General features: G+C 44.9%; 5 protein-coding genes across 10 annotated transcripts in view; 3 read left to right on the top strand and 2 right to left on the bottom strand.

Annotated features, from left to right (window-relative positions):
* Positions 1–13,101, top strand: part of LOC117145931 (cadherin-87A) — a 55,762-nt gene extending 42,661 nt beyond the window's left edge. For all 4 annotated transcript variants that reach the window (XM_033311804.1, XM_033311807.1, XM_033311805.1 and 1 more), the window contains 13 exons: positions 4,521–4,583; positions 4,650–4,996; positions 5,060–5,205; positions 5,267–5,574; positions 5,630–6,693; positions 7,129–8,196; positions 9,065–9,664; positions 9,725–10,323; positions 10,383–11,166; positions 11,225–11,500; positions 11,561–11,823; positions 11,882–12,224; positions 12,287–13,101. In XM_033311804.1, coding sequence (XP_033167695.1) covers positions 4,529–4,583; positions 4,650–4,996; positions 5,060–5,205; positions 5,267–5,574; positions 5,630–6,693; positions 7,129–8,196; positions 9,065–9,664; positions 9,725–10,323; positions 10,383–11,166; positions 11,225–11,500; positions 11,561–11,823; positions 11,882–12,224; positions 12,287–12,361 — 5,928 coding nt within the window. In that variant the 5' untranslated portion in view covers positions 4,521–4,528 and the 3' untranslated portion in view covers positions 12,362–13,101. The remainder of the gene's footprint in view (positions 1–4,520; positions 4,584–4,649; positions 4,997–5,059; positions 5,206–5,266; positions 5,575–5,629; positions 6,694–7,128; positions 8,197–9,064; positions 9,665–9,724; positions 10,324–10,382; positions 11,167–11,224; positions 11,501–11,560; positions 11,824–11,881; positions 12,225–12,286) is intronic.
* Positions 8,215–9,010, bottom strand: LOC117145937. Of its 2 annotated transcripts, none has more exons than XM_033311814.1 (3): positions 8,708–9,010; positions 8,448–8,648; positions 8,215–8,389 (listed from the first exon to the last, which is right to left on the bottom strand). In XM_033311814.1, exons 1-3 carry the CDS (start codon positions 8,950–8,952, stop codon positions 8,263–8,265), a joined length of 573 nt encoding a protein of 190 aa, XP_033167705.1. In that variant the 5' UTR covers positions 8,953–9,010; the 3' UTR covers positions 8,215–8,262. The 2 variants fall into 2 exon arrangements, with proteins under 2 accessions (XP_033167705.1, XP_033167706.1); XM_033311815.1 differs by having other exon boundaries at positions 8,704–8,721.
* A 196-nt stretch (positions 13,102–13,297) lies between the features above and the next one.
* Positions 13,298–14,224, top strand: LOC117145936 (putative inner dynein arm light chain, axonemal). Its single transcript, XM_033311813.1, has 2 exons — positions 13,298–13,771; positions 13,825–14,224. Exons 1-2 carry the CDS (start codon positions 13,399–13,401, stop codon positions 14,202–14,204), a joined length of 753 nt encoding a protein of 250 aa, XP_033167704.1. The 5' UTR covers positions 13,298–13,398; the 3' UTR covers positions 14,205–14,224.
* LOC117145933 (RNA helicase aquarius) lies at positions 14,212–23,831 on the bottom strand. Its single transcript, XM_033311808.1, has 8 exons — positions 23,625–23,831; positions 23,084–23,564; positions 22,678–23,021; positions 17,093–18,127; positions 16,576–17,030; positions 15,262–16,477; positions 14,828–15,196; positions 14,212–14,761 (listed from the first exon to the last, which is right to left on the bottom strand). The coding sequence occupies exons 1-8, from the start codon at positions 23,736–23,738 to the stop codon at positions 14,303–14,305; spliced, it is 4,473 nt and encodes a 1,490-aa protein (XP_033167699.1). The 5' UTR covers positions 23,739–23,831; the 3' UTR covers positions 14,212–14,302.
* On the top strand, positions 19,426–22,676 carry LOC117145935 (probable G-protein coupled receptor Mth-like 5). Of its 2 annotated transcripts, none has more exons than XM_033311811.1 (6): positions 19,426–19,971; positions 21,073–21,197; positions 21,261–21,431; positions 21,489–21,670; positions 21,726–22,229; positions 22,292–22,676. In XM_033311811.1, the coding sequence occupies exons 1-6, from the start codon at positions 19,719–19,721 to the stop codon at positions 22,548–22,550; spliced, it is 1,494 nt and encodes a 497-aa protein (XP_033167702.1). In that variant the 5' UTR covers positions 19,426–19,718; the 3' UTR covers positions 22,551–22,676. The 2 variants fall into 2 exon arrangements, with proteins under 2 accessions (XP_033167702.1, XP_033167703.1); XM_033311812.1 differs by having other exon boundaries at positions 19,429–19,971; positions 21,729–22,229.
* Positions 23,832–23,903: the final 72 nt, after the last annotated feature.

Here is a 23,903-nt window from a genome sequence, read left to right on the forward strand (position 1 = left end):
TTGAGCATGGGGATGGTACCTAAACAAACACGGACAGGACAACTTTGAGTTACGATGGAACACGCACGTAAATGTGTGAGTGTTTGTTTGTGCTAGTGTGTGTGTGTGTGTGTGTGCCGTGCATGAGTAATAGTAATGATGTTGGCCCACTCAAGAAGTGGAGCACCAACCCACACCTCGGCCATCCGGCCAACGCCATCAGGCTTATGAATAAATTAAGAGGGAAAACCCCACCCAAAACGGGGACAGAAGGCGCAAATAAAAAAGAGCAATTTAAATGCGAACGAAAAATGTTGGGGCATCTCCAAGGAGCCGGGCGAATCCAAAGGGGCTGGGGGAGGTGAGATAAGGGCGGGCGGGCAACTGAAGATAATGCCGTTTAAATAGAATCCCTGGCAAAGGTTTTTCGCCGGCGACGCTTTGGGCCAAGTAAACTGCAAGGCATAAAGAAAATGACGCCACTGACACGCGCGACGGCGCAGGGGAGAGGGAGGGGGTTGTCACCTGCGGGGAAACGAAAGGCAAGATGGTAAGGCGCCACTCGCACAGGTGATTTACATAGCATACTTAAGTGGAGCACTTTGTGAGCCCCACACCTCCCGCATTTGGGATATCATCATCATCAGCCCCAACAAATGTCGCACACACACAAAAATCAGCTGAAGAGAGAAAAAGATAGATGGCGAGCGATAGAGATGGGTATAAAGTCGAAGGGAGCTAGGCAACAGCCGACTGGAATCATAAAAAAAGCATTTTATGAATAAAATGTATTACAAGCGACAGCATACGGAGTTTGACATTTTTATTATGCCAGCGAGGGCTGAAATCAGATAAAAAGAATAACGATGGGGAAGATGAAACATTGATGAGATACACTGCGAACCGAAGGTTGAAAATTAATAAAAAGCTACTTACATTTTCAACAAAACTTGTAAAATCTATTTGAATGACATAAACCCCTTTTTCACTGTTTATTGTGTTTAAAAATGTAAAGGAATCTCCAGTTTTAATGACTTATAAAAAACATATTTGTAACAGTTTTACACTTTGTTTATATTTGGTATTAAAAAAAGACTTTAGACCATTTTTCTAGCTTCTATTCTAGCTTACAACGAAATAGCTCTGGCCAAAAGTGTTCGGTCTGGGAAAAACTGCGAGTAAAGCGTAAAAGTTACGGATTCGGGGAAGTCAAGTGTCAAGTTTGCCAGCCAGTCACAGTCGTAGTGGGATTCCTCGGATTAGCGGCGAAAACCGCGCCAGAGACGCGTCCAAACAAGTTTTAAGCATTAGTCGTAATCGGATGAGGGGCAGGAATACTGGGGTGAACCGATGGGGAACAGAGTCCCTTGGAGCGCACCTAATTCAATTATTATTGCCACTCGCAAAAAAATGTATGAGTCAGTCGAGGGAGGACGGTACAAAAGCCATGTGCTGGCTAAACAAAATGTATTTTAAATAAATATGATTTATTATGTTTGACATGACCGAAAAAAGAGGAGTGGATGGATGGGTCTCCCAACGGGAAAGGGAATCCGCTCGAAGGACTGCCGACCTGTGCCGTGTACTCAAAGTAAATTTTGGTTAAAGGTACACATGGCTTTTATGGTGCCACAGTAAGGTGATTGGGGCAAACGACCTGACCCCCGGGGGATGGATTGTGGCTGCCACCTCTGGAAAGGCTTGAATCATCAACAGGTTGGTCGGGGATTGGGCAGGCTTGCGAAATCCCCCCATCGTTTCGGCTTTGGATTGACAAACGCGTAAGGGAAAATACGTAAATGCAATATAAATTTATTGTATGATTGATATTGGTTATGCTCCGCCGAACGCGTGTCTATATACTTGTGTGGGTACGCATGTACACATAAACCCATGGAGCCATCCTTAATGGTCGTGATATAATATTGACACAGAGCAGAAGAGCTGACTGGAAAATAAGCAAAAAATATATTGCCAGGAGATTGGCGGTTATTAGTGGGATGTGTGCGTTGAAATCTTTTGAGTTTATCGGAGCCAGAAAATTGGGGGAAATGATGAGAATCGCATTGAACATAATCCAATCCCCAAAGACTTTAAGCCACTGCAAGTGTAAATAAGTATCTGACTTGTTTACTTCAACACATTTTCACACTCACTTGAAGCTTTAAATAGAATGCAGTGAAGATATCTAGAAAAGAATCATATTTTTTAAATGATACTCTCACTTAAATTCCCAGCTAAGAAATGGGATGTAAACTAAAGCCTTTAAAAGAAACCATTAGGGTGTAAGAAAATACATAAACTGGTTCATGTTAACGAATATCTAAATGTAAAACATTCATTCAGTTTGCATATTCAATTTTATTTTGTGCTCGAAAAGACGATGAGATGAATTCCTACCAATTATTTTGCTCCGGAAAATTGTCCTAGCTTGTGTGCCAGAAAATTTAGTAATGACACATACAAAACGAATGACATTTATGCAACAATTTAATGCTTTACTGTCTATCTGAAATGCCATGGGGACAATCATTAGTTTCCGACTCACCTGAAAACAATGGATGTGGGGATCTATGCTCATAATCCCCACAGATTAACGCACAATGGCTAGGAGTCTATTTAGCTGGGGGTTACATGATTTAGCCGTCCATAAATTCACACAGGTTGGCACTAATCAACGGGACAAAGCTTACCCAAATACCCCGTCCAACTATGCAGGAAGAATATCGTTTGGGAACCACATTTAAACACCAAACTATATGACGTTGGGGCATCAAAATGCAAGGTGGGTGGGTTGGTAATGGTGTGTGCTTTTGTGCGATGGCAACCAGTTGAATATGGAATTGAATTTATATTGAGCTGGAGCAGAGAGTATTTGTGTATCTGAATCATTTTTGTGTTTAAATATTTACTTAAATGGAAATATTTGAATATTTTAAGATGATTGCCAAAGTGCAAAACTATAAGTTTATATCCGATGCACAAGCATAATTCTATGTGCTCAAAGTTTTTTCGGCATTAGAGTATTTTGTGTTCCTGCCAGAACTTTTGGCCTGCGGTGGGGATTAAGGGACGGATCGAGTTTCGTCACGGGGGGAAATAAGTTGAAGTTCAAGCTGGACAAACCCCCAGCAGACCCGAAAACAATCCCGCTTAACCCTAAAATGTTTAGTTTATGGTCAGTTCGGGAAGACTGCAAAACGCTTGTAGGTGAATTTATAGACCCAACTCAACCGGACATGCATACTTACTTTTTGGAGGCGGTGTGCGGTTGTGCTACTCCTGCTGCCCATTTAGGCCCTTGGCTAGTGTTCCTTAGCAAATAAACACACACGAAACAAGGTCCAAACTGAAAATATTTAGTCGAGCTTTTATGCATAACTAATTGGCCCAGCCTGGTTTTGGTTCTCACTCCAGTCTTCCGCAACTCCTGCGAATGCACCTAAAAAATATTTGAAAAATTTGTAAAATAATTCCAAATATATATTGGACATGCAGTTCGGAAAATAGCTATCTATTGTATTAGTAGTATTTTAGTATAAGTATTTGAGTTAATTTGTTTGTTCTTTTACATCACAACATCCTATTTTTCGCCTGAAACAGTGTCCAGCTAGTTAAAATACCACGTTTTTTCTCAAAGTGTACTCGTGTCCCTTCGCCTGTTTGTGTGGTCATCGCCCGGCTGTCCCGTCTGCTGGTTGCCAAATATGTGCGCCACTGGTCCTCGGGCCGGCGATGCTGGTTCTCGGTTAGGTGGTGCGTGCCGGACAAATGGACGGACGCATCAGGAATGTTGGCGCCTTCGGCGATTCCCTGGCCCAAAACCCTGCTTCGTTTTTCGACCCCACTCTCCTCCAGCCCGCAGACAAAGTGCACAATTTGCCACAATGTTGCCTGTTGCCTCTTTTTGTTGCTGGTTGTCATCAACAACGTTATGTTGTTATAGCCATCATCATCAGTAGCTGCCCCCTGCCTTCCCACCACCACCACCACCACATCATCATCATCATCATCCGCATCATGGTTGTCACGCTCTTACTGGCCTGTGTGCATTGTCAGCTAATTGAATTTTCAGCATGAAATGAAATGCGAAATTTAATTTATCTTTATTGTTTGTTTATGCCACCAAATGATGAAAACAAAAACACGGCAAAGCCGAAAAAAAATCAAATAACAATATACAACACCCTAAAATTTGATAAGAGGATTTTTATGCGCTCTTTAGGAGCTCATATGTATTTGTTTGCAATTTCGATTAGTCTTTTTTTAATTCTTCCCTTTAAATGGCTCCCTTTTTAAGCTTCCATTTGAATAACAATTATAAGGTAGGCTTGAAGGTATTTACTTGTAAACGTTTTTCACCTGCAATTATAAAGAAAATGTACATTTTTTTACAGCATTTATAACATCGATTTTTTTCTTGTTATTTTTGTATCTCCGTTTTGTGTCGCAAATCTGTTTATTTAAGCTCATTGCTTTCAATGTTTGCCGAGTATAAAATCAAACAAACACTTTACGTTTATTTTGTTTACTCTTTGCAGACCCTAAAATGAAGCTCCCCTTGGGGCTGTTGATGATCTGTTTGGGCTTGACCCTCGCAAATGGTTAGTACCACGAAATAAGACTTCAAGAATTATATAAATTTAATCATTTTCCACTTTTTAAATCAGGAGAGACAAATCTGCCACCTGTGTTCACGCAGACCCTGAACAATATTATCCTTTACGAGAATGTGACTGTGGGCACGGTAGTTTTCCGTTTAGAAGCCTATGATCCCGAAGGAAGTCCTGTTACCTATGGAGCCATCGGTGCGGATCACTTTAGCGTGGATCCGGTTTCGGGAAACATAACGCTAATAAAACCACTGGATCGCGAGGAGAAGGACACCTTGAAGTTCCTGGTGTCGATAAGGGATCGCGTAGATCCCGAGGGAGAGTCGGAAAGGGATAATGTGGTCGAAGTGCCGATTACTTTTATTATTCTTGATCTGAACGACAATCCACCGGAATTTCAAAATGTTAGTAAACTTATTAGCTTATAAGATTTGTTATACATTTAATACTGATTTACTAAAATACAGACTCCCTATGAGGCCGATGTAAACGAGGATGCTGCGGTGGGAACAACTATATTTGATAAGATTACAGTCAAGGATAGGGATATAGTTGGCGAAAGTCTCGATTTGAAATGCTTACCCCAACAGCAAAGTCCCGAAGCTTGCAAAAAGTGAGTAGCTCTCACAAAAATCAAGAGAAATACCGAACTAATCATTTTAATTCCAAACCAGATTCCGCTTGCATATTATAAAGCGAGATGCCACCATTCTGGAAGCAGCAGTTGTGCTCAATGATACACTGAACTACAATCAGCGGATGGTTTACCACTTCCAAATCGAAGCCACCGATGGGCCGCACAAGACGCAAACAACGTTTGAGGCGAGGGTGAAGGATGTCCAGGATAAGCCCCCCGTATTTCAGGGCTCCCTCTCTACGGTTATTGATGAGGACAGTCCCATTAACACCTTGGTGCTTACTGTCCACGCTCGGGATGGCGATACGGGCGAACCAAGGAAGATTGTCTATGATCTACGGACAAGTAAGTCCACATTCCCTTGTTTTAATTCGTACTTATATGTTTACGTATTTCACAGATCCCAATGATTACTTCCTGCTGGATGCTCAGACAGGAGAACTGCGTACAGCTAAACCATTAGATCGGGAAGCTTTGGAAGATTCCACTGGTATTATATCGCTGGTGATTCGAGCTCGTGAGCTTGTGAACGGAGTGCCCAGCGATGATCCCCTCACAAGTGCTACGGCCAAGGCAACAGTGACAATTAGGGATGTAAACGACTCTCCACCGGTGTTCAATCACAAGGAGTATTCCGTGTCCCTTTTGGAGAACACTCTACCTGGCACACCGCTCGCACTGGACATGAGCGTCAGTGATGCTGACGTGGGCATTAACTCCAAATTTGCACTGCGACTGGATGACGTTTCCGGCGTATTCGATGTGGAACCTAAGCTGGTCACCGGGTACTCGCAGGTCAATATTCGCGTCGCAAACGGCACTCTGGACTACGAGAATCCCAACCAGCGGAAGTTCATCGTTCTGGTGGTGGCCGAAGAGACAGACACCAATCCACGGCTATCCTCCACGGCAACTATTACGGTGAGTGTTTTGGATGCCAACGACAATAAGCCAGTTTTCGAGCAGGAGAGCTACTCTGCATCTGTTTCGGAGGCGGCGCTTCCGGGTCAGTACATCGCCACCATTACGGCTCGGGATGTGGACTCCGGAAGTTATGGTGACTCCGGCATTCGGTACAGCTTATCCGGAACCGGTGCCGAACTTTTCCATGTCAATGAGCAGACAGGTGTTATAAGACTAGCCAATTGCCATGGCAATGGGGAGAGCAATAGACGCGAGCGACGTGATCTGAACGGGGATGAGCATGTCGAGGATGAAGATGGCGAGGGTCACCTGGAAATGCTCTCCATGGAGGCAGCTACTCGAGAAATTGGCACAGAGCCCACCGTCCAGTACACGTTAATCACCCAGGCGCCAGAGGAGCAGGCATCGTTGGTTCCACTTTCAGCTCCTGTTCCACACGCAGCTCCATCTGGAGTTCCCGCAGCGACTGCTAATGACGACAAGGCACCGCAGACGTGTCTGGACTACGAATCGGAGACCACGTACTTCTTGTCATACAAGGTGAGTGACTGTCTCAATCTTCGTGTGCGGGTGGCAAGGTTTTTATGTGCGTACACTGGTGGGGGAACCATGTGGGATGTGCATCGCGTGGGCAGATCCCTCCATAACATGTAGAATATAAATAACGAAAGAGGATTGAAATTCAGGCCTGCGTCTTGATACATTTGATACCTAAAGCCTTAAATCTGATTTAAACAAATTCCTCCCGTTTTATCATTTAGATATATTTAGCTAAATAATTACTTTTCTTTTTTCCTTTTCAAATGTATATTTCAAATTGCCACTTCGTTGCACATAAATTATGATAAGCTGAATAAATTAAAAGCTTTAATAATTAATTGCGTATAAATACATTCCGTAGTTTTATGACAACTGAATGAAACTAAATAAGTATTTCTATTTTTTAACTAAATTTTTGTATATCTATCTCTTTAGGCCACCGACGATAATGGACGTGGATCCGCATCTGTAGTGTCCCTACGGATTTCTGTAACTGATGCCAACGATTCCCCGCCAGTCTGCGAAAGTCCCCTGTACAGGGCGAGCGTGGATGAGGGAGCCGTGGTCTTTGATTCCCCGCTGATAGTCAAGGCAAGGGATGCGGACACCATGTCCAGAATTAGCTACAGAATCCGGGGCTCTGAGCAAGTTGAGAGCATTTTCGATATTGATCGTGAGACCGGGCAGATCATCATCAGGCCGAATGCCACGCTAGATGTGACCAATTTAAATAGCGATCAGCTCATCTTCGCTGTGGAAGCCAACGATGGACTATTCACTGCTCACTGCGGCGTGAATATCACGGTTCGGGACGTAAATAACCATGTGCCCAATTTTGAGCAGCAGAGCTACAGTGCCGTCGTCGAGGAGAACTCGGAGATTGGAACGAGCGTGGAGCGGGTGCATGCAACCGACTTGGATACGGGCAAGAATGCCGAGCTACGCTACCGCATACAACAGGGAAGCTTTGATGATTTTGGCATCGTTGAGACCACCGGCGAGGTGTTTGTTTCCCGAAAACTGGACTTCGATCGACGCAACACCTATCAGCTGCAGATTCAGGCTTCCGATCAGGGAACCCCAAGTCTTACGGGAACCGCCACTCTGACGATAAATGTTCAGAACAGTAATGATAAGGATCCGTATTTTGTGCCAGCTACACAGCATGCTGAAGTGCGAGCAGACGCTCCTCCCGGGCAATTGGTCTACACTCTAATCGCCTTGGATCCCGATGTTGCCAACCATAATGCTTTGGAGTTTGCCGGCACCGACGACATCACCGCAATCGACAAGGAAGGCAAGGAGTTGCCGCATTATGATCAGTTTAAGGAGTACTTTAAGATTTCCAGAAACGGAAAGGTTTCGGTCAACAAGCAGTTGGATCGCAATTTGTTTGCTGTGATGAGGATCAACGTTCTGGTTACGGACAGCACAGCTCCCAATGTGCAGCAGGGTCGCGGTTTGCTTATCATACAAATCATTGATGTCAATAAGAATCCACCGGTAAGTAAAATATCTGCAGATTTTATAGTATATTATCATTCTATTTTAAGATATATATTTAGTTAGTTAGGAAAAATCCAAGTTTTGGTTCTCCAATTCGATTTCATCTACACTGTCTGGTCCCAAACTATGTGATTCCTCGTTGAAGGAAACTAGAGTTGCCAAGTGATTGTGATGGTCCGAATAAATATTCCTAAGACGAGTATAAATGTTTTAAAGCTATTTTTTATATTAATATTATTAAGTCTTACAAGACAGAGATGCTGCAGGCAATCTTGACTCCCATCTGTATAAGAAAGAAGATGAAAACAGGCGTACTGTCAGGATAGAGATAGCACAAGCTGCCGTAGCCCAAAGTAATCTCGCAGAGATTTAGGACGACATTGTCAATGGCCTGCACTATGATGGTAGGCATAAGCATTTCAGCTTGCGAATTTGTTAGAATTGGGTATCTGCATATAGAAATATTTGGAATTGTTAAATGGAGTAATCGCTTAATAAGTTCACTCACATGGCCACAATGTTCGATGCCAATCCTACGAAGCATAGACAAAAGCGAATCACTATGAAAACACTGATGAGGAATATAAAGATCTCCCTGATCCAGAGCTCCTCATTAGACCCATCCACGCCAGCTTTCACGTTTTTCAAGTCTGCATATAAGCGGTACACATTCAAATAAGTAGCACTGTGCAAAATCGAAAATACATTAATGAATAGAAGCTTAAGTTTAGGAGCGGATAGCTCATTGATCATTCTTCCAATGTGGGGTTTGATAGCGTAGAGAGAAAATTCACGTGAAATTTTAGCTAATAATTTTGATTATGTTCTCAAAGTCACAGATAATAAGAATACATTATTTTTTCAGCGCTTCAATGCACCATGGAGTGTGGAGCAGCCGCAAATCAAGCTGCAAATGGTGGAGGAGCAGCCTGTGGGCACCGTACTGACCACTCTTCAGGCCACCGATGAGGACTCCAGCATTGGCGAATTTAATATCAGTGACAACGACTATTTCGCCATTAACCAGACCAGCGGAATGATCTACACCATTGCCCGGCTCGACTACGAAGCCGTAAAGGAGGTCAAGTTCCAAGTCACCGTCAGTGATACGGGTGTGCCCGCTCTAACAGCCACCGCTGATGTGGTGGTGGATATTATTAACCTGAACGATAATGACCCAAAGTTCTCTCAATCTGATTATTACTTCAATGTTACGGAAAACTCACCCCGCGGCACGGTGGCGGGAAAAGTGGAGGCCCATGATGGCGATGTGGGCGTCTTTGGAGAAATCACTTACACGCTGATCGGGGAAAATAACAAGTACTTTAGCATTGATGCCTATACGGGCAACGTAATGGTGGCCAATTCCTCGATTCTCGATCGGGAGCAAATTAAGGAGCTCACGCTCTCCGTGGTGGCTCAGGATAAGGCTCCAGCTGCTGTCCAAAAATCGGCCACGGCAACGGTGAGTAAAATGATTCCCGATTTCCTTTTTGCTTTACCTTAGTTACTTTATAACCAACAGATCCACATTAACATTTTGGATGTCAATGATAATGCTCCCGTTTTTACACGAGATGTATACAACTCTACGGTGGCGGAAAATGCCGCCTATCAGCCGCCTGCAGCATTGCTCCAAGTTCAGGCCATTGACCAGGATGAGGGTCTATACGGAGATGTGCGGTATATCATTACTGCTGGCAACGAAATGGGACTCTTCAAGCTCGATGCGCAGTCTGGCATCGTGTATCCAGCGCAAAGTTTGTCTGGAAAACATGGAGCCTACGAGCTAACCATTTCGGCACGCGACACTCAAGGATCAGGAACCATGGAAAGCACAACGAAAGCGATTATTACTGTACTAAGGGTTAACCGCCATAAGCCGGAGTTTGTTATACCCGCGTTGTCCAATGCCACTATTGAGATACCCGGTGATATTGTTCAGCCCGATTATCTACTGCTCACCGTCAGGGCAATGGATAATGATACGGAGGAAAACGGCAAAATTAGTTACCACCTGCAGGTGAACAATCGGAACGAGCAGCAGACCGGAGAATTCAAGATCGATGAAGTGACAGGAGAATTGCGAGCCAAAACGCAGTTGAACCGAAAAAACCGTGCCAAGTAAGTGTACTTTACTTTTACAAATAGCTTTTCTAATGTGTAATTCTCAAATCCGTTAGCTACGATATAATATTGGTTGCCCGAGATGCAGGCAATCCTCCATTTGAATCCCTGCGCCTCCTCAGCGTCAGCATTGTGGATGCCAACGAGAACCGACCGGAGTTTCCCGATGCCTCCAATCCTTATAAGGTGTCCATCAACGAGAATAGCGGTCGGGATGTGAAGATTGGACACATTCAAGCGGCTTCAAGAAGCAAGCACAACCGGGATATATTCTACTACATGCTGTTGGGCAATGAGGATGGTGCGTTTTATGTGGACAAGCTGACTGGGGATATTTACACAAACAAGAGCCTAGATCGCGAAGAAACGGATGTGTACACTTTATACATCCTAGCCAGCATCAAGGCGGATCTGCATATATCCGAAGAGGAACGCGCCTCTTTCTCGATTAAGACCCTCAACCGGGATAACACAGTCGCAAAAGTGGCCATTACAGTCTTGGATGTGAACGACAATCCTCCCGTGTTTGAAAAGCCCATCTACTATGCCGGAGTAAACGCCAATGCCAAGATGGGGGCAGCTATTACGCTAGTAAATGCAACGGATGCAGATCAAGGCAAGAACGCCAAGATCGAGTTTATGATCGTCGCCTCAAATCTGTATAAGTTTGGAGCCACCAAATCCACAGGATCGATTGTTCCCAGTCCGTTTGCCATTTCGCAGGATGGTCGCATCTCAGCAAACACTATCATGGCTGAGTACAACCAGGATCGATTCGAACTGGAGATCGTGGCAAGAGAATTGGAGCAACCCCAGCGCTCAGCCAGTACTAAAGTGAATGTAAGTTATAGAAATATTTTGTATAACAATCCATTAAATATTATTTTATTTCATGCAGATCTGGGTCTTTGATGGCACGCAGCTGGTGCGTGTAATTCTGTCCCGTCCGCCGGAAGAGGTTTACCAGGAACAGGAGGAGATCATTGCTGAGTTGCGCAATGCCACCCAGCATCGCATCATCGTTGATGAAATAAGATTCCATTTGGACTCGATTGGACGCATACGTATGGACTGGTGTGACCTGTACTTCCATGCAGTTGATCCTCAGACCCAGCAAATTGCACCAGTTGATGAGATTCTCAAGGATATCGACAGAAACTACGATTATCTAAAGGTAATTCCTTTAAACTTCGTTTTGTTTATATGTATTTTAACTAACATTGCTTTATTTCAGGATTACTACGCTGGTTTTGCCATAGAGAACGTTGTGCCCGCCTACATAGCTATTGTGCAAGATGAGTTTGATCTAGCAGTGGCTGGATTGGTGGCGCTGGTCATCGTCCTTTTTGTTGGCGTTATTAGTTTTATTGTCCTGTGCTGCTGCCTAAAGCATTGGAATCTGTCGGTGCCCGTGGAGACCCGTCGCAAGGAGGCCCTAATTAAGAAGCAGATAATAGAGGACCTAAACACTACCGAAAATCCGCTGTGGATAGAACAGTAAGTCCTGATAAAAACTGGTTTTGAATAGTTCCTGATTTTCTTTATATTCCTTCAGAAAATTGAAACTGTATGAGGAACAGGAACTGACAATGCAGGTTTTCTCGGAGCCCGATCACATATCCAACTCTGAGGCACCGGGCCACCTCGACCATCGTAGCTCTCTTGAGCAGGTTCATCATGTGGGCCAGACGGTGGACAACACGTATGCCACCATTCAGCCGCGCAATAATCAAAATCGTCTTACTGGCGGCGGTGGTGCCGGCGGTGGATCGATGCGCAGCGGGGGAGGTGCCAGCGCCGGAGGAGTGGGAGGTGCTGGTCTACTACTGGCCCGCGTTGATCCGCACATGAATGAATTTGCGGATTATGCCACGTTGAGAAACAATAGAGCGCCCTCGGTAAGAATCCACCAAACAGAAAGTAAAGAATATAATTTATATTTACACTTCTTCCTCTTCAGTTGTACGAGTTCACAGGATCCACATTTCAGGCTCCCATCCGGGACGGAGACGACGCCGTGGCCGAGCTGATCTAAGGGTCGATGGGAACTGCTGCCCAAAAAGATGTGTAAATTATGTAGTAGCTGTGTATCTGTGTTGTAGACAAGCCCTCGCCGTGGTTAAGTTCAACCGAATCTGTTCTGTTGCACCTTTGAGTTCGTCGTTGCGTTTTCATCAACAATATTCTAGACACGTACATAGAACATATAAATACTTATATACATAGCGTAGTTGTAACTGGCAAGCCAGCGTTTATCTAGAACTCAAGTAATCAGGATAGAGAGCCAGGAGCAGAAACAGAACTACAAGAACCCATAGAGGAAATTCTCCCGCATAATTAATGACAATAATATATATGTACTATTATATATTGACAATGTCTAGCCGTAATGAAACGATATGAATATGTAAGAGTTACTAATGTACATCTACAATTGCATCTACACAATTCAGTCTTTACTCGAAAACTTCCGCGATATTAGTTTTAATGGCGATCCAAATCGTCTACAGCTTAAGTTGTACCACTAAAAAGACTAAATTATTTGCTCTTCCAATTCCGTAACACGTTTAGTTGTGTGTTAACAATTAGTTACTTAGATCCTAGTTTAATTAGCCAAACTTGCTCATACTTATAAGTTCAGAATTTAAGTTGGAGTGAATTGGAAATGTGCAACGAACTAAGTTACTTTTGACCGCTGTCCGACTCCTCACGGGCAGAGCCAGAAACTCATTTATGTTTGCATTTACATTAAACATATACACATACATATGATAATTGTGGTTTTATTTGGATTTTGTGGTTCATTGAACAGCGCAGTTTTACACCTGTTGATATTTGCAAGTTTGATACATATCTAAACAAAAACAGAAGCCGTTGCCGAGTTGCGCATGGTTGCTAGAAGGCGCAGGGAGAATAACAAACTCACACCCCCTGGAATTTTCTTAGCACAGGCATTTCTGATTTTCTAATCATCAACAGCGGTGAACAAACCTGCTGAATTCCTATTCACACAAATTTAAATTAAATATATATATATTTTTTTGAGATAGAAATTGAAATAGTACCAGCAAAATGGAGGAGCTGGATATAACAAGCGTGGGTCAATTCCAGACCCTGGTGCGCTACAACAACCCGGTGCTGGTGGTGAAGCACCCGGACAAGAAAGGTGGCGCTCCGCTAACAGAGATAGAGATGAAAAGGCCCCAAACGGCGGGAGCTTTGCTAGATACCAAAAGGGAGACCGAGGAGATTCTAAATTCCATATTGCCACCGCGCTGCTGGGAGGAGGATGGTCAGTTGTGGCAGCAGTCTGTGTCTAGTACTCCAGCAACACGCCAGGATGTGATCAATTTGCAGGAGATGCTTGATACTAGGCTGCAGCAGACTCAAGCTCGTGAGACAGGTATTTGTCCCGTGCGCCGCGAACTCTACTCACAATGCTTTGGTAAGACAATCTTTTTTGCCATTTTGTATCTTGTTAAAACTCCACCATCGCAGACGAGATCATTCGCCAGGTTACCATTAACTGTTCGGAGCGTGGCCTGCTACTTCTTCGCATCCGCGATGAGATCGCTATGTCAATGGAGGCTTATGAAACATTGTACTGCAGTTCCGTAGCCTTCGGCATGCGAAAGGCCTTGCAGGCGCATGAGGAAAAGGAAATGCTTCGAGATCGGGTCAAGACTCTTGAACTAGACAAAGAGGCACTGGAGGAGATAATAGCAGATATGAAGCTTAAGCAGGAACAGGCAGAGCGCCGTAATGCTGAACTGAGGGCCTCCGAAGAAAAGAAGTTCACGGAGGAGATAACTTTCCTGAAGAAGACCAACGCCCAGCTGAAGGCTCAGCTGGAGGGCATAACCGCACCCAAGAAGTAAACGGAGATTTATGGTGTGTGGTCTATGCGTTTTGCATTTGTCACTTTAACTTTGTTGGAACTTAATGAAATTAAATTATTTGAGCAACTGAACAATAACTAAGACTCTTCAGGTGGAGCGGACTCCTGGGTTTTATCTTGAGTAGTAGTAGTGGCAGTAGTTTCCTGTTCAACTTGTTCCCTTTGGGCCATCTCCGTGTCGTCCACGTTTATCTCGTTGAGAATAGGGGTGGGCTTAAAGGCTTCTGTTGTTTTCTTTTTGGACAATGGCTCTTCCTTAGCTGCTCTTTTTTCCGGTGGCTCTTCGGAAGCTTCCGGAACATATTCCTCATCTTCCTGTAGCAGCTGGTTGCGCATTTCTTCCAACTCTTCTTCGGAAGGTAGAGTGCCCTTAAGCTCCTCCATTTTGGCCATGTACCGCTCGTACACAAACTGTGCCATTTCGGACATGTTTTCTACCGTCTTGATATCTTGACTGGCTACATCAGCACTAGCCAAACGATCCGTCGGGTACTTGTCTTCGGGTACCAGACTCAACTTCAAAGGTCTTTGTGTTAGCTGGAATGGAAAAAATGGCGGAATTATAAACCTCAAAAAAAACCATAAAATGCTATTAAAACTTACAAGCTTGAAAGTCTGCTGAAGTTCCAGACAGTTCTTAAACAAGGAGACCCTCCCAAATACATATAATCCCAGACGCGCTCGACTCATGGCCACCACCAAACGTCGTACATCCCGCAGATGTCCAACCGCCTTGGTGCGTACTAGAGAGATGAGTATGTAGTCGTTCTGCTGACCCTGGTATTTATCCACGGTGGTAATCTTATGCGGCCACCCAATAAGAGGATTGTTTCCGCAGCGGGCGTTGATTACGTCTCGGATGAGATGCTTTTGACCATTGTAGGTTGTCAAAATGGAGATCTTGGCTGCAGGGTAGCCCAACAGACGCATATACATGTACACGGCGACAATGTACTCTGCCTCAGCAAGATTCTGCGGGTTTTTAAAGAGGATTTTCAGAAAAGGAAAATGCTTGGAATTATTCAATTTCGTCTCACCTGGTAGAAGTAGGGATTGGGCTCGCTTTCACCCACTCCCTTGAAATCTTCCACATTAATAAGCTGGTAGTCGTGAACAAATCCTGGATTAGCCTGTTTGTATTCATCCCGCTCAAAGATGTGCTGTAGGTCTTCCAGCTTCTTGTAGCGCCACTTGTACAACGAACAAATACTGGCTCGTGCACGACCCTGCCCGTCAAGATCTACGGTAGGCACTCCGAGACGAACTAGTCTGGTAAACAGACTCTGTTCCATGTTGGAGTACTTTTGGAAAGCCATGTTCTTAATCACAGGCGGCAGCTGATGATGATCCCCGATCATGATCCAACGTTTTAGACGATTAAGTCCATCCAGGGGATTCTGCAGCAGCAGGGGAATAAACGTTTCGATCTCCAGGATCTGTGCCGATTCTTCCATAAGGATATTGTCGTATCGAAAACCGAGATTAACCAGCTCCTTGCGTTTGAGTGCCGCATGTGTACAAGTCATGGCAATGATCTTTGCCTCTTTAACCAGCAAATATTTGGATCGATCCAGTCCCGTGCGAAGCAATTCAAAAGCACGGAACTCCTCTAGTTCGTTGAATATATCCGAAATGTATCGGAAATTAGAGCAGGCTATATCCATAAGTTCATCATAATTCGCGCCCTTGAACAATGGCTGCGGGGCATCTGCGAAGAATTTTCCAAAGGGAAACTCTTTTTCAAACTCTGTTCTCAGCTTCTCCACGTCCGCCTCCTGTTTATGTACGCTTATCTGACTCTGGAACTTCTCCCACCGAGCCATGACATTGTACAGGTAAAAATAGCCGGCGGTTTCACAAGTGTAAGCATTATCACCACTCACGCCGAGCGCCTCTTGCAACTTCTGCACCTGGCTGAGAAGATCCATACGCTTGGCAAGTACATAGTTGACTCGTCCATATCGACTGTAGTCTTTCTCGGTCTCCAAAGCTTCCTCGCCGTGACCAAGACGTAGCAAATGCCGCTCATCAATATCCAAAGCCATAATCTTTTCAAACAACTGGTTGAGCGCCTGATTGGAGTGGGTCACAATAAGGGTTCGTTGATTTGGGTGATTGTGGTAAATATTCGATATAATTTGCACGGCCACGTCAGTTTTGCCGGTACCAGGAGGACCGACCACCAGTGTCAGTCCCGGTTGCATTCCCGCACGAATGGCTTCCACTTGTGTGGGTGTAAAACGAATAGAGTTTCTAAAACAAAATGAAAGGGTCATTTGTGATCAATTTGGTTCAATCATATATGAGAGATATAAAATATATTACGCTGGATATTAGATTTCAATACTTACTGTTTAGGCTTGTCGCTAGGATATGGACCCCTGGCTTCATATTTGTAGGGCTGCACCAAAATAGATTTGGTCAATTCCATTTCAGGATTCTCTTCAGGATCCTCTCCATCGCTTTCCTTTTGAATAGGTACATCTTCAAATATTAGCCTAAAAGGAGGTTGGCGGTTTTCCTCTGGCACCTCACACTTCAAATTATATTTGGGGAAACTGGCCTCAAGATGATTGTAATCCAAGAAGGTATCGTTAAACTCCAGGCTGCGTTCCTGATTGGGCATATTACTGTAGTGCGCAGCTCCTGGATCACCATAACCAAGAAGAATGTCGTGAAGCCATGGCGGAACCACGCATTCTGTATTCATTAAATGACGTATGGTTTCTAACACGGCCTTGAAGTTATTCTCCTTGGGCTTGCGGCGCATCAGGATGTTAAAACTTTCGTAGACATCGTCGGCTCCCTGAATAAACAACTTATTAAGTAACACTGTTGGCAATAAGCAGGAAATAGTTGGACACCTACCTCCTGGAGATCGTCCATATCCAAGCGGTACTGATTGGAGTCCAGCCAAACGCGGTAGCAACGATTCTCACCCTGCAGCTGTGGCCTTGGTTCCGGGCCGTCTTCTATGACTCGGCCATTGGCATCTAGCATGCCCTCCACCTCACACCCACGGACACTGACCAAGCCCACCTGGGGAACAAAAGGCTCGCGGTGCTTGTACTTGGTGCCGTATGGTTGTGTTGGCTTTACGGTTATAAGGAAGCACACGTCGTGCTTTCGAAGGTTCTCCCACTCTGCCTTGATCTCTCGACGCACGGAGAGAGTTACGCCCACATCAGCACGTACTCTTGATGGCTTCTTTTCGCCAAGATGAGGTTTGGCCACTTCGACAACGGCAAAGCTGGCAATGGGCAGAGCCATTCTTGCCCAGCCACCGAACACAACATCGCCATCTTCAGATTTCCATGGCAACATGCGGCTGACGGCATCTTCGATGTCTTGCCGGATTTCATAGGTGGATTCCAAGCGGAATAGATTAAAGTTGCGTAGGAGATAGTCGTGGAGAGTCAGGAACTGCAGATTAAGCTTGGGTAGCGCCAAGCAGCTCTCACCGGAGTAATATTCCGAGGGTACTACATTCTCGTCCCAGATGATCTGCTCCGTGGGATACAGAGGCATCTCGTTAAGCGCCTCCAACTGCGAACAGCGTCGCTCATGTCGCGTAATCAGCAGCTCACGCAGAAATTGCTCGTCTACCCGATGCCAGTCCAAAGGTGAGACCACCTCCTCTGGCACCAGATTTAAGAACGTGGCAATCTGAAGGAGTCCCTTGCCATCCAACCCACCAAAGTGCTGCTCCAGCGACTCCCTGTTATCCACCGTCGCCACGTTGGACAAGGCAAATACCCGCAGGCTGGGAAACTTGGCGAACACCGCTCGCTGCAGTGAGGTGATCTTCTTGTAGTGCAGCTGGGTCATGTCGTGATCTGTGAGTGAGCTTCCAGTAACGTCGTTGATCTCGAAGCGGGTATAAAACTTCAGCATGTCCAGGAGCTGTAGGTATGTTTGTTTTTTCATAAAGTTAAAGCAATTAGCCAAGATGTCGTTAAATCTAATTAAGGGATATTACAAATAAATTAATTTTCAACCCCCATTTTGGCTGATCCGCTCCTGTTTTGTTACCCAAACGCGCGTGTTGAATGGAACGTGTTTGTTGTACTACCTGCCCTCGTGAATTCTACAAACTCACGCAAACATTGAGCGTTTCTCTTTTCTTGCCAAGCTCTCTCTCTCTTTTTTGATTTCAGCTGCACTACAGGTATTCAAAGCCAGACATACTGTGTAAGCCAAGCCGGTTGGTGTACCCCAAAAGGTTGATACGTCATCATTTTGGGCAAGACCACTCACACAGTTGCACCAGCTAAGTTTGGCTATGTGTGCGAGAGAGGTAGTGCTAATTAGACCAGCCAGGTGAGCGGAAAGCGGAAGTCCTTGCTGTTGGAATGGGGGGACTTTCCCTGAAACCCAATACATGCGTGTGTGTTCAATACAAATCTGTGTTGAAGGTTAGCTGAAGGGTGTTGCGGACTAACATTTAACTAAAGGGAAGTCTTTAAAGAAGACATCTTATCTTCCCTTCCATTTCAGAGTTTGTGGAGGTGCGAGAGGACAAGTGTGATGACAGGGCACGCGTCAATAGAGCATTGCACACAGCTGCATCTTATCGCGCCGCATCATCAAGCCTCATCCTGGCGCAGGAAGCGAGGGGAGGGGGAGCACTAGAGTGCGCTGGAGGAGCAAACAAAGCCGTCGCATACTCGTACAGGCAGACATTGCCGGTTCCTGCTTCACTCGCACTGACTACTTGCTCCAATTGATAATTTCCGTCGCTCAATTTAAAAAAAGAGAGCACGGAGAGGGAAAGAGGGCGCGAATTCAAAGCCTTGCTTCAACATTTTATACCCTCGATGGATCAAAGGGAATTATACAACGTTACTTGTGAGTATATATTTGCATGTTCACTTTCAAATGAAGTCAAAATTGTAATATAGGAACCGTAGTACGCCTACATAAATGTCTAATGGCTTCTATATTTGATAGCATATCTTAAAAAAGTATTTAATCGGTAAATAAATAAAAACGGTATTATATGTGGGTTTCAGTTCCTTCAGGCAGGGCAGTGAATAGTCGGGGCAGTCGGGTACAACGCTGTCTGGTTTTTAATTCGAGAGAGGGAGCTCTTTGGTGGGGGTTGAGCGCTGCTCTCGCAACTCTCCACTCTCTCTCTGCCTTAGTGACTCGATATTAAGAGCTGGGAACAGAGAGTCATTCGCTTTTTGTCGTCGCTTCGAATCGGTTGATGTTGCTTCTTCAATTTTTATTTCGATTTGAATACTGTAAAGCGGGCATTGTTTATTAACCGAATACGAGTCTGAAACCCAGACGAAAGTGCCTTTGTGGGTGTGTGTTGATACAAAAAAGTGTCGCCTTACTTGAGTTCTGGCATGCAAGTCATGATCTTGGCTCACAGCCGGCACCTTGATGACGCATTTCTTAGCAAGCGCAGATCCACATAAACACCAACGGCAACTGCCTTTTACCTGTGTATTGTATCTGTATCTGTGTCTGTGTTACTAAGCAAAAGATGCTCGTAAAAACGCTTGGCGCGCATTTTGCAGCCGGGCAAAATGCAAAAAAATGCAGCTGCTCCGCTCTGCTGATTCCCCTGCTCTGCGTATTACTTCTTAGTCTAAGCCCTTTACCAGTAACCAGTCATCTTACTAGCGCCGGATCATCAACGGGGCTATCTTCCGATCCCAACCTAGTGCTGGTCAACAAATGCTGCGAGAAGTTCGAGATACACGTGGACCAAGAGTGTCATCAGGTCAACGAAACGGGTAAGTTCAACAGCTGGCCAGGCGGAAAACTCCTAGTCGCTCGAAAAAGTTGCCATAACAACCACAACGAAGTTGGTTGGCCATTCAACTTTATGGATTTTCCCTTCTGGCATGCAACATATGTATGCCCAACATTAAATGGCCCATTTGTTGGCTATCAGTGGATCAGTGGAACGAAGCCAACAGCTAAATATCCCCAACTCCACGGTTCGTACTCCCCCAAGAAAGTTCTTAAAACAAACAGAGGGTGGCCTCAATCCTGATGAGAAATATGATTTATGCTGTGGGGCATGTTTCTGTTTCAACTTTAAAGTAGCCACTTGATGAGGGATTCCCAAATCGAGAATATCATCTCTTGGAAGTAAAATGAGGCAAAAAATCCATTAGTAAGGTACTATAGATGCTTCTGTTTCCCATAAATGGGAGCCCAAGTAATTTATGTTTGTGGAGCTAATGGTGAATATAGCGATACAACGAATACACAAATATTTGAATAGTGTCAAAGAGTCAAAGCCTTATATACCAACTTACAATGACTATTTGCCTTGGGTGAATGTTTGACAAACAATCGCAACAATTGTGGGAAATAGAAAAACGTACTCTAGCAACTATATCGAAATTCTAGCTCGGACAACTAAAACTGAATAAAACATTTATGACCATGGATGGGCCATATAGGTGACACATAAAAATGTAATTATTACTGATAGTTGAATCATTGCATTGTACTGATCTCATCCGATTTCAATTGTAGTCATTTGAGTAATCCCAATCCTACAACAGGGCACATAATCGCAACATGCAATCTAATATCCGCGTGCTTAGCAATGATTAACATATGAATGGCAGAGTGGAAAAAAATGTATCCGAACTCCGATAATTGAAGAAGAACCAATCCGCACAAATTGCAAAACCAGCTGATGAAGGCGAATGGAACAGCTCAAGTTCTTTGCCCAGAAGTGTAAATATTTATCGCGGAGAGAAAAGAAAATCTGGCTCCCCTCTGATCCACTAGCCGCGACAAAAGCAGCAATAACTTGAACTGCCTTAATGATTTTCCACGGTCTGTGTTCTCTATTTATCGCCGGTTTCCATTTGCAGACTACTTCCAGCCAATGTTCACCAGCTATGGAGGAGAGCAAAACAGGCCCGTTAATTTCAAATTCGTCATCGGGATTCCAAATTGTGGATCCATGCAGATGTGGCCCATATATCACTATGCTGGCGTGAGTTTAAAGTTCTTTGCACATAAACTTTTTGATACTTATAGATATTTTTATATTTTTCAGAGCTCTGATAAGCTAGTGTTGCTGGATGATGGGAGGTTAAGGCATTACACCAATGCCGAAAATGAAGAAGAGGAGCGTCATGGAATACAGTCGGATTATGAGGAGGATATTGCCGGCAGTCTGGAACCGCTATACCATGACTACGATAAGGGATTGTATTGCATTGACAAGGTAAGAGTAGCTAAAGTCCGCATAAATTGCATGGATAATCATAAAATCCATTCGCAGGCCACTTCCAGTACTGGAGAGGAAAATGTGCTCTTCGCCAAGATTTGCTTGGCCCGCAAGGAGATCAAGTGGAGTGACTCAAACTTCCTGCTCCGCAAAATCTTAAACCCAATATTCCATGGCATCTCGCTTATTATCCTGCTGGTCATCGCCATCATCTATTTTATACTCCCCACTCTCAGGTGAGCAATGGTTTGAATTTGACCTGCTTCATGCGTTAATTTTGAATCCATTCAGCAGAGATCTGGTTGGAAACATTGTGACAACGATAGCCGTGTGCCTTATGGTAAGCCAGGCGGCAGACCTTGTGAGAATTTTCACCGAGCTGACCAGCCATGTGAGTTTCATTGTGGCGGACATCATCCTGTGCTTCAGCCTCTTGGCAGCCTTCTTCTGGCTGAACAGTTTCGGTTTTTACATTTGGAAGACCTTTCGTTCGAGGAACGTCTTCCTGCGAGTCACGGACGGCAGGAAGTACTGCTACTATTCCGCGTATGCTTGGGGATGCACAGCAACGATGGCTGCACTGGCTGTCTTCGCACATTTCTTCCTTGACGCCGAATCCTACAAACAGGAGCACATGGTGGGCGAGCAAGAGACGATCGGCTGGCTAGGAATATGCATATTCTTTGCTCCAATTGCTTGTACCATTTTGGTAAACATATTCTTCTATGTGACCACCAGGAAGTTGATTAACCGCAGGACGGTATACGGCCGCATTGCGCACAAGTTGAAGGCCAAGTAAGTAGAAAGGCAACTCGGCATTGATAAGACAGTATATGAAAACATTTTCTTCTTTGTAGTTTCATCATGTTCTCCCTGATGCTGTTGGTAATGTCAATAGCCTGGCTATTCCTCATAATGTCCTGGCTGCAGATGGAAGGTCTGCTCTATGCCCACATCGTAGTCAACGCACTGCAGACGCCTCTGTTGTTATACATATGCGTTCTGCGCCAGCGACATGTGACATTTCTGCTAAAGAAGACCTGCTGCTACAATGAGCCACCGTCGGCAAACGACTGGGGCGATGAGCTGCATTATATGAACGGCAACGATTACTGAGGAGCCACCGTCCACACTAATATAAGTGTTTTCGTAGTTTAGCAATGTCCAACATTGAGATTTGTACTTAATTTTAACTAATTTATGCTGTACGAGATAGTTATTAAAAGAGAAGTCTGACACCTACCTGACCAAACAGTTTTCCCTCCTCGCGACGAACCAAGGGTGACAGAAGAGCCCGCACAATCAGATGACAGTCATCTAAAACCGTGTTAAAGAAGCGTCGCGTCGGCAAAAGTGCCTCCAGGTCGATGATAAACTCTAGGAAGCGCTCACAGTAGTGAACCACGTTGCGTGGCACCTCGCCTTCGGCGGGAATGCTTTCGAGTATGTGCAGGAAGTCAATAATAAGGTTCTGCATAAAGTGTCTCTCCCAGAGGACCTCCGGTTTGCTGTCTTTCTCCTTCTTGAGCAGGCGTTTCCAGTACTTTCGCCACTCGGGAACTTCTCGAAGCTCCTGTTCGCGACGGCCTGCAAGCAAATACATTTTGGATCACTTTGATAGATGTTAAGAGTTGCAAAGAAGAACTTACGAGGCTGGAGGCAATGCCACATGGACAAGGAGACTAGTCGCTTGGCCTGTTCTCGGCACAGCTCTATCTCCATGCTGTTGAAGCAGTGGTTAATGAACATCAACAGCGCTGTCCGCTCCCTCAGTGTGCTACTAGCCTCCTTTGCCTTTTTGCTCGGCAAACAGCTCTCTAGCACGTGGCGAAAGAAGGCTGGATATTGATCCGGAAGCTTTTCAAACACGGTCCAAACTTCGACGCGCTCCCGGAACTTCTCGTTGGCCATTATAACGATGGACATAAGGTGGGCATGGGTGGCGGTTTCACGTTGGTAGTGTGGCCACAGGTACTGCTCCAGATACTGACTGAACTCCAGCATGTTGATCCTCCGTGCACTGTGGCCACCACCGTCACCGATCTCCTCATTGTAGATGCGTTCGATGATCTTGGCACTGTACGGCAGGTGATCTGCTTTGGTATCCGGCGTCCAGTACTGCGATGCCAGCTGTAAATGGGTTATCCAGATTTATAATTCACACTTCGATTTGTCCAGCGGAGCACCCACCTGCCAAATGACATCGGAGCTGAGCTGGGCCACTGTGAGCGATCCACTCTTCTCCTTGGTAGTTTTAGCTGGTGGAACGGCTTGTTCGGCTCTAGTTTGACTTCTTCGCTTCATGTTGATATTCTTAAATTGGGCAAAAAAGATAATAAACACAAAAATCTGCAGCAAAACAAACGCTGCCGGTTGCTAGTGTGACCGTTGAAGGGCCGACACAATATACCAAAGTTTTTAATCCGAAATACTCTGTTCCCACCTCAACCCGTACCCACTGCAAAACGA

This window comes from Drosophila mauritiana, chromosome 3R (genome assembly GCF_004382145.1).
Source record: "Drosophila mauritiana strain mau12 chromosome 3R, ASM438214v1, whole genome shotgun sequence".
Lineage (NCBI taxonomy): Eukaryota > Metazoa > Arthropoda > Insecta > Diptera > Drosophilidae > Drosophila > Drosophila mauritiana.

What these genes read in the sequence shown, in the direction of transcription:
- LOC117145937 (XM_033311814.1), bottom strand. Translation starts at nt 8,952, where the DNA reads ATGATCAATGAGCTATCCGCTCCTAAACTTAAGCTTCTATTCATTAAT. An exon ending in GCATCGAACATTGTGGCCAT is followed by an intron (nt 8,649 to 8,707) that starts GTGAGTGAACTT and finishes TTCTATATGCAG; the next exon opens with ATACCCAATTCTAACAAATT. An exon ending in GCCTGCAGCATCTCTGTCTT is followed by an intron (nt 8,390 to 8,447) that starts GTAAGACTTAAT and finishes TACTCGTCTTAG; the next exon opens with GAATATTTATTCGGACCATC.
- LOC117145936 (XM_033311813.1), top strand. Translation starts at nt 13,399, where the DNA reads ATGGAGGAGCTGGATATAACAAGCGTGGGTCAATTCCAGACCCTGGTG. An exon ending in ACTCTACTCACAATGCTTTG is followed by an intron (nt 13,772 to 13,824) that starts GTAAGACAATCT and finishes CCACCATCGCAG; the next exon opens with ACGAGATCATTCGCCAGGTT.
- LOC117145935 (XM_033311811.1), top strand. Translation starts at nt 19,719, where the DNA reads ATGCTCGTAAAAACGCTTGGCGCGCATTTTGCAGCCGGGCAAAATGCA. An exon ending in TCATCAGGTCAACGAAACGG is followed by an intron (nt 19,972 to 21,072) that starts GTAAGTTCAACA and finishes TTCCATTTGCAG; the next exon opens with ACTACTTCCAGCCAATGTTC. An exon ending in CCATATATCACTATGCTGGC is followed by an intron (nt 21,198 to 21,260) that starts GTGAGTTTAAAG and finishes TATATTTTTCAG; the next exon opens with AGCTCTGATAAGCTAGTGTT.
- LOC117145933 (XM_033311808.1), bottom strand. Translation starts at nt 23,738, where the DNA reads ATGAAGCGAAGAAGTCAAACTAGAGCCGAACAAGCCGTTCCACCAGCT. An exon ending in AGGGAAAACTGTTTGGTCAG is followed by an intron (nt 18,128 to 22,677) that starts GTAGGTGTCAGA and finishes ACATACCTACAG; the next exon opens with CTCCTGGACATGCTGAAGTT. An exon ending in ATATGGACGATCTCCAGGAG is followed by an intron (nt 17,031 to 17,092) that starts GTAGGTGTCCAA and finishes TTGTTTATTCAG; the next exon opens with GGAGCCGACGATGTCTACGA.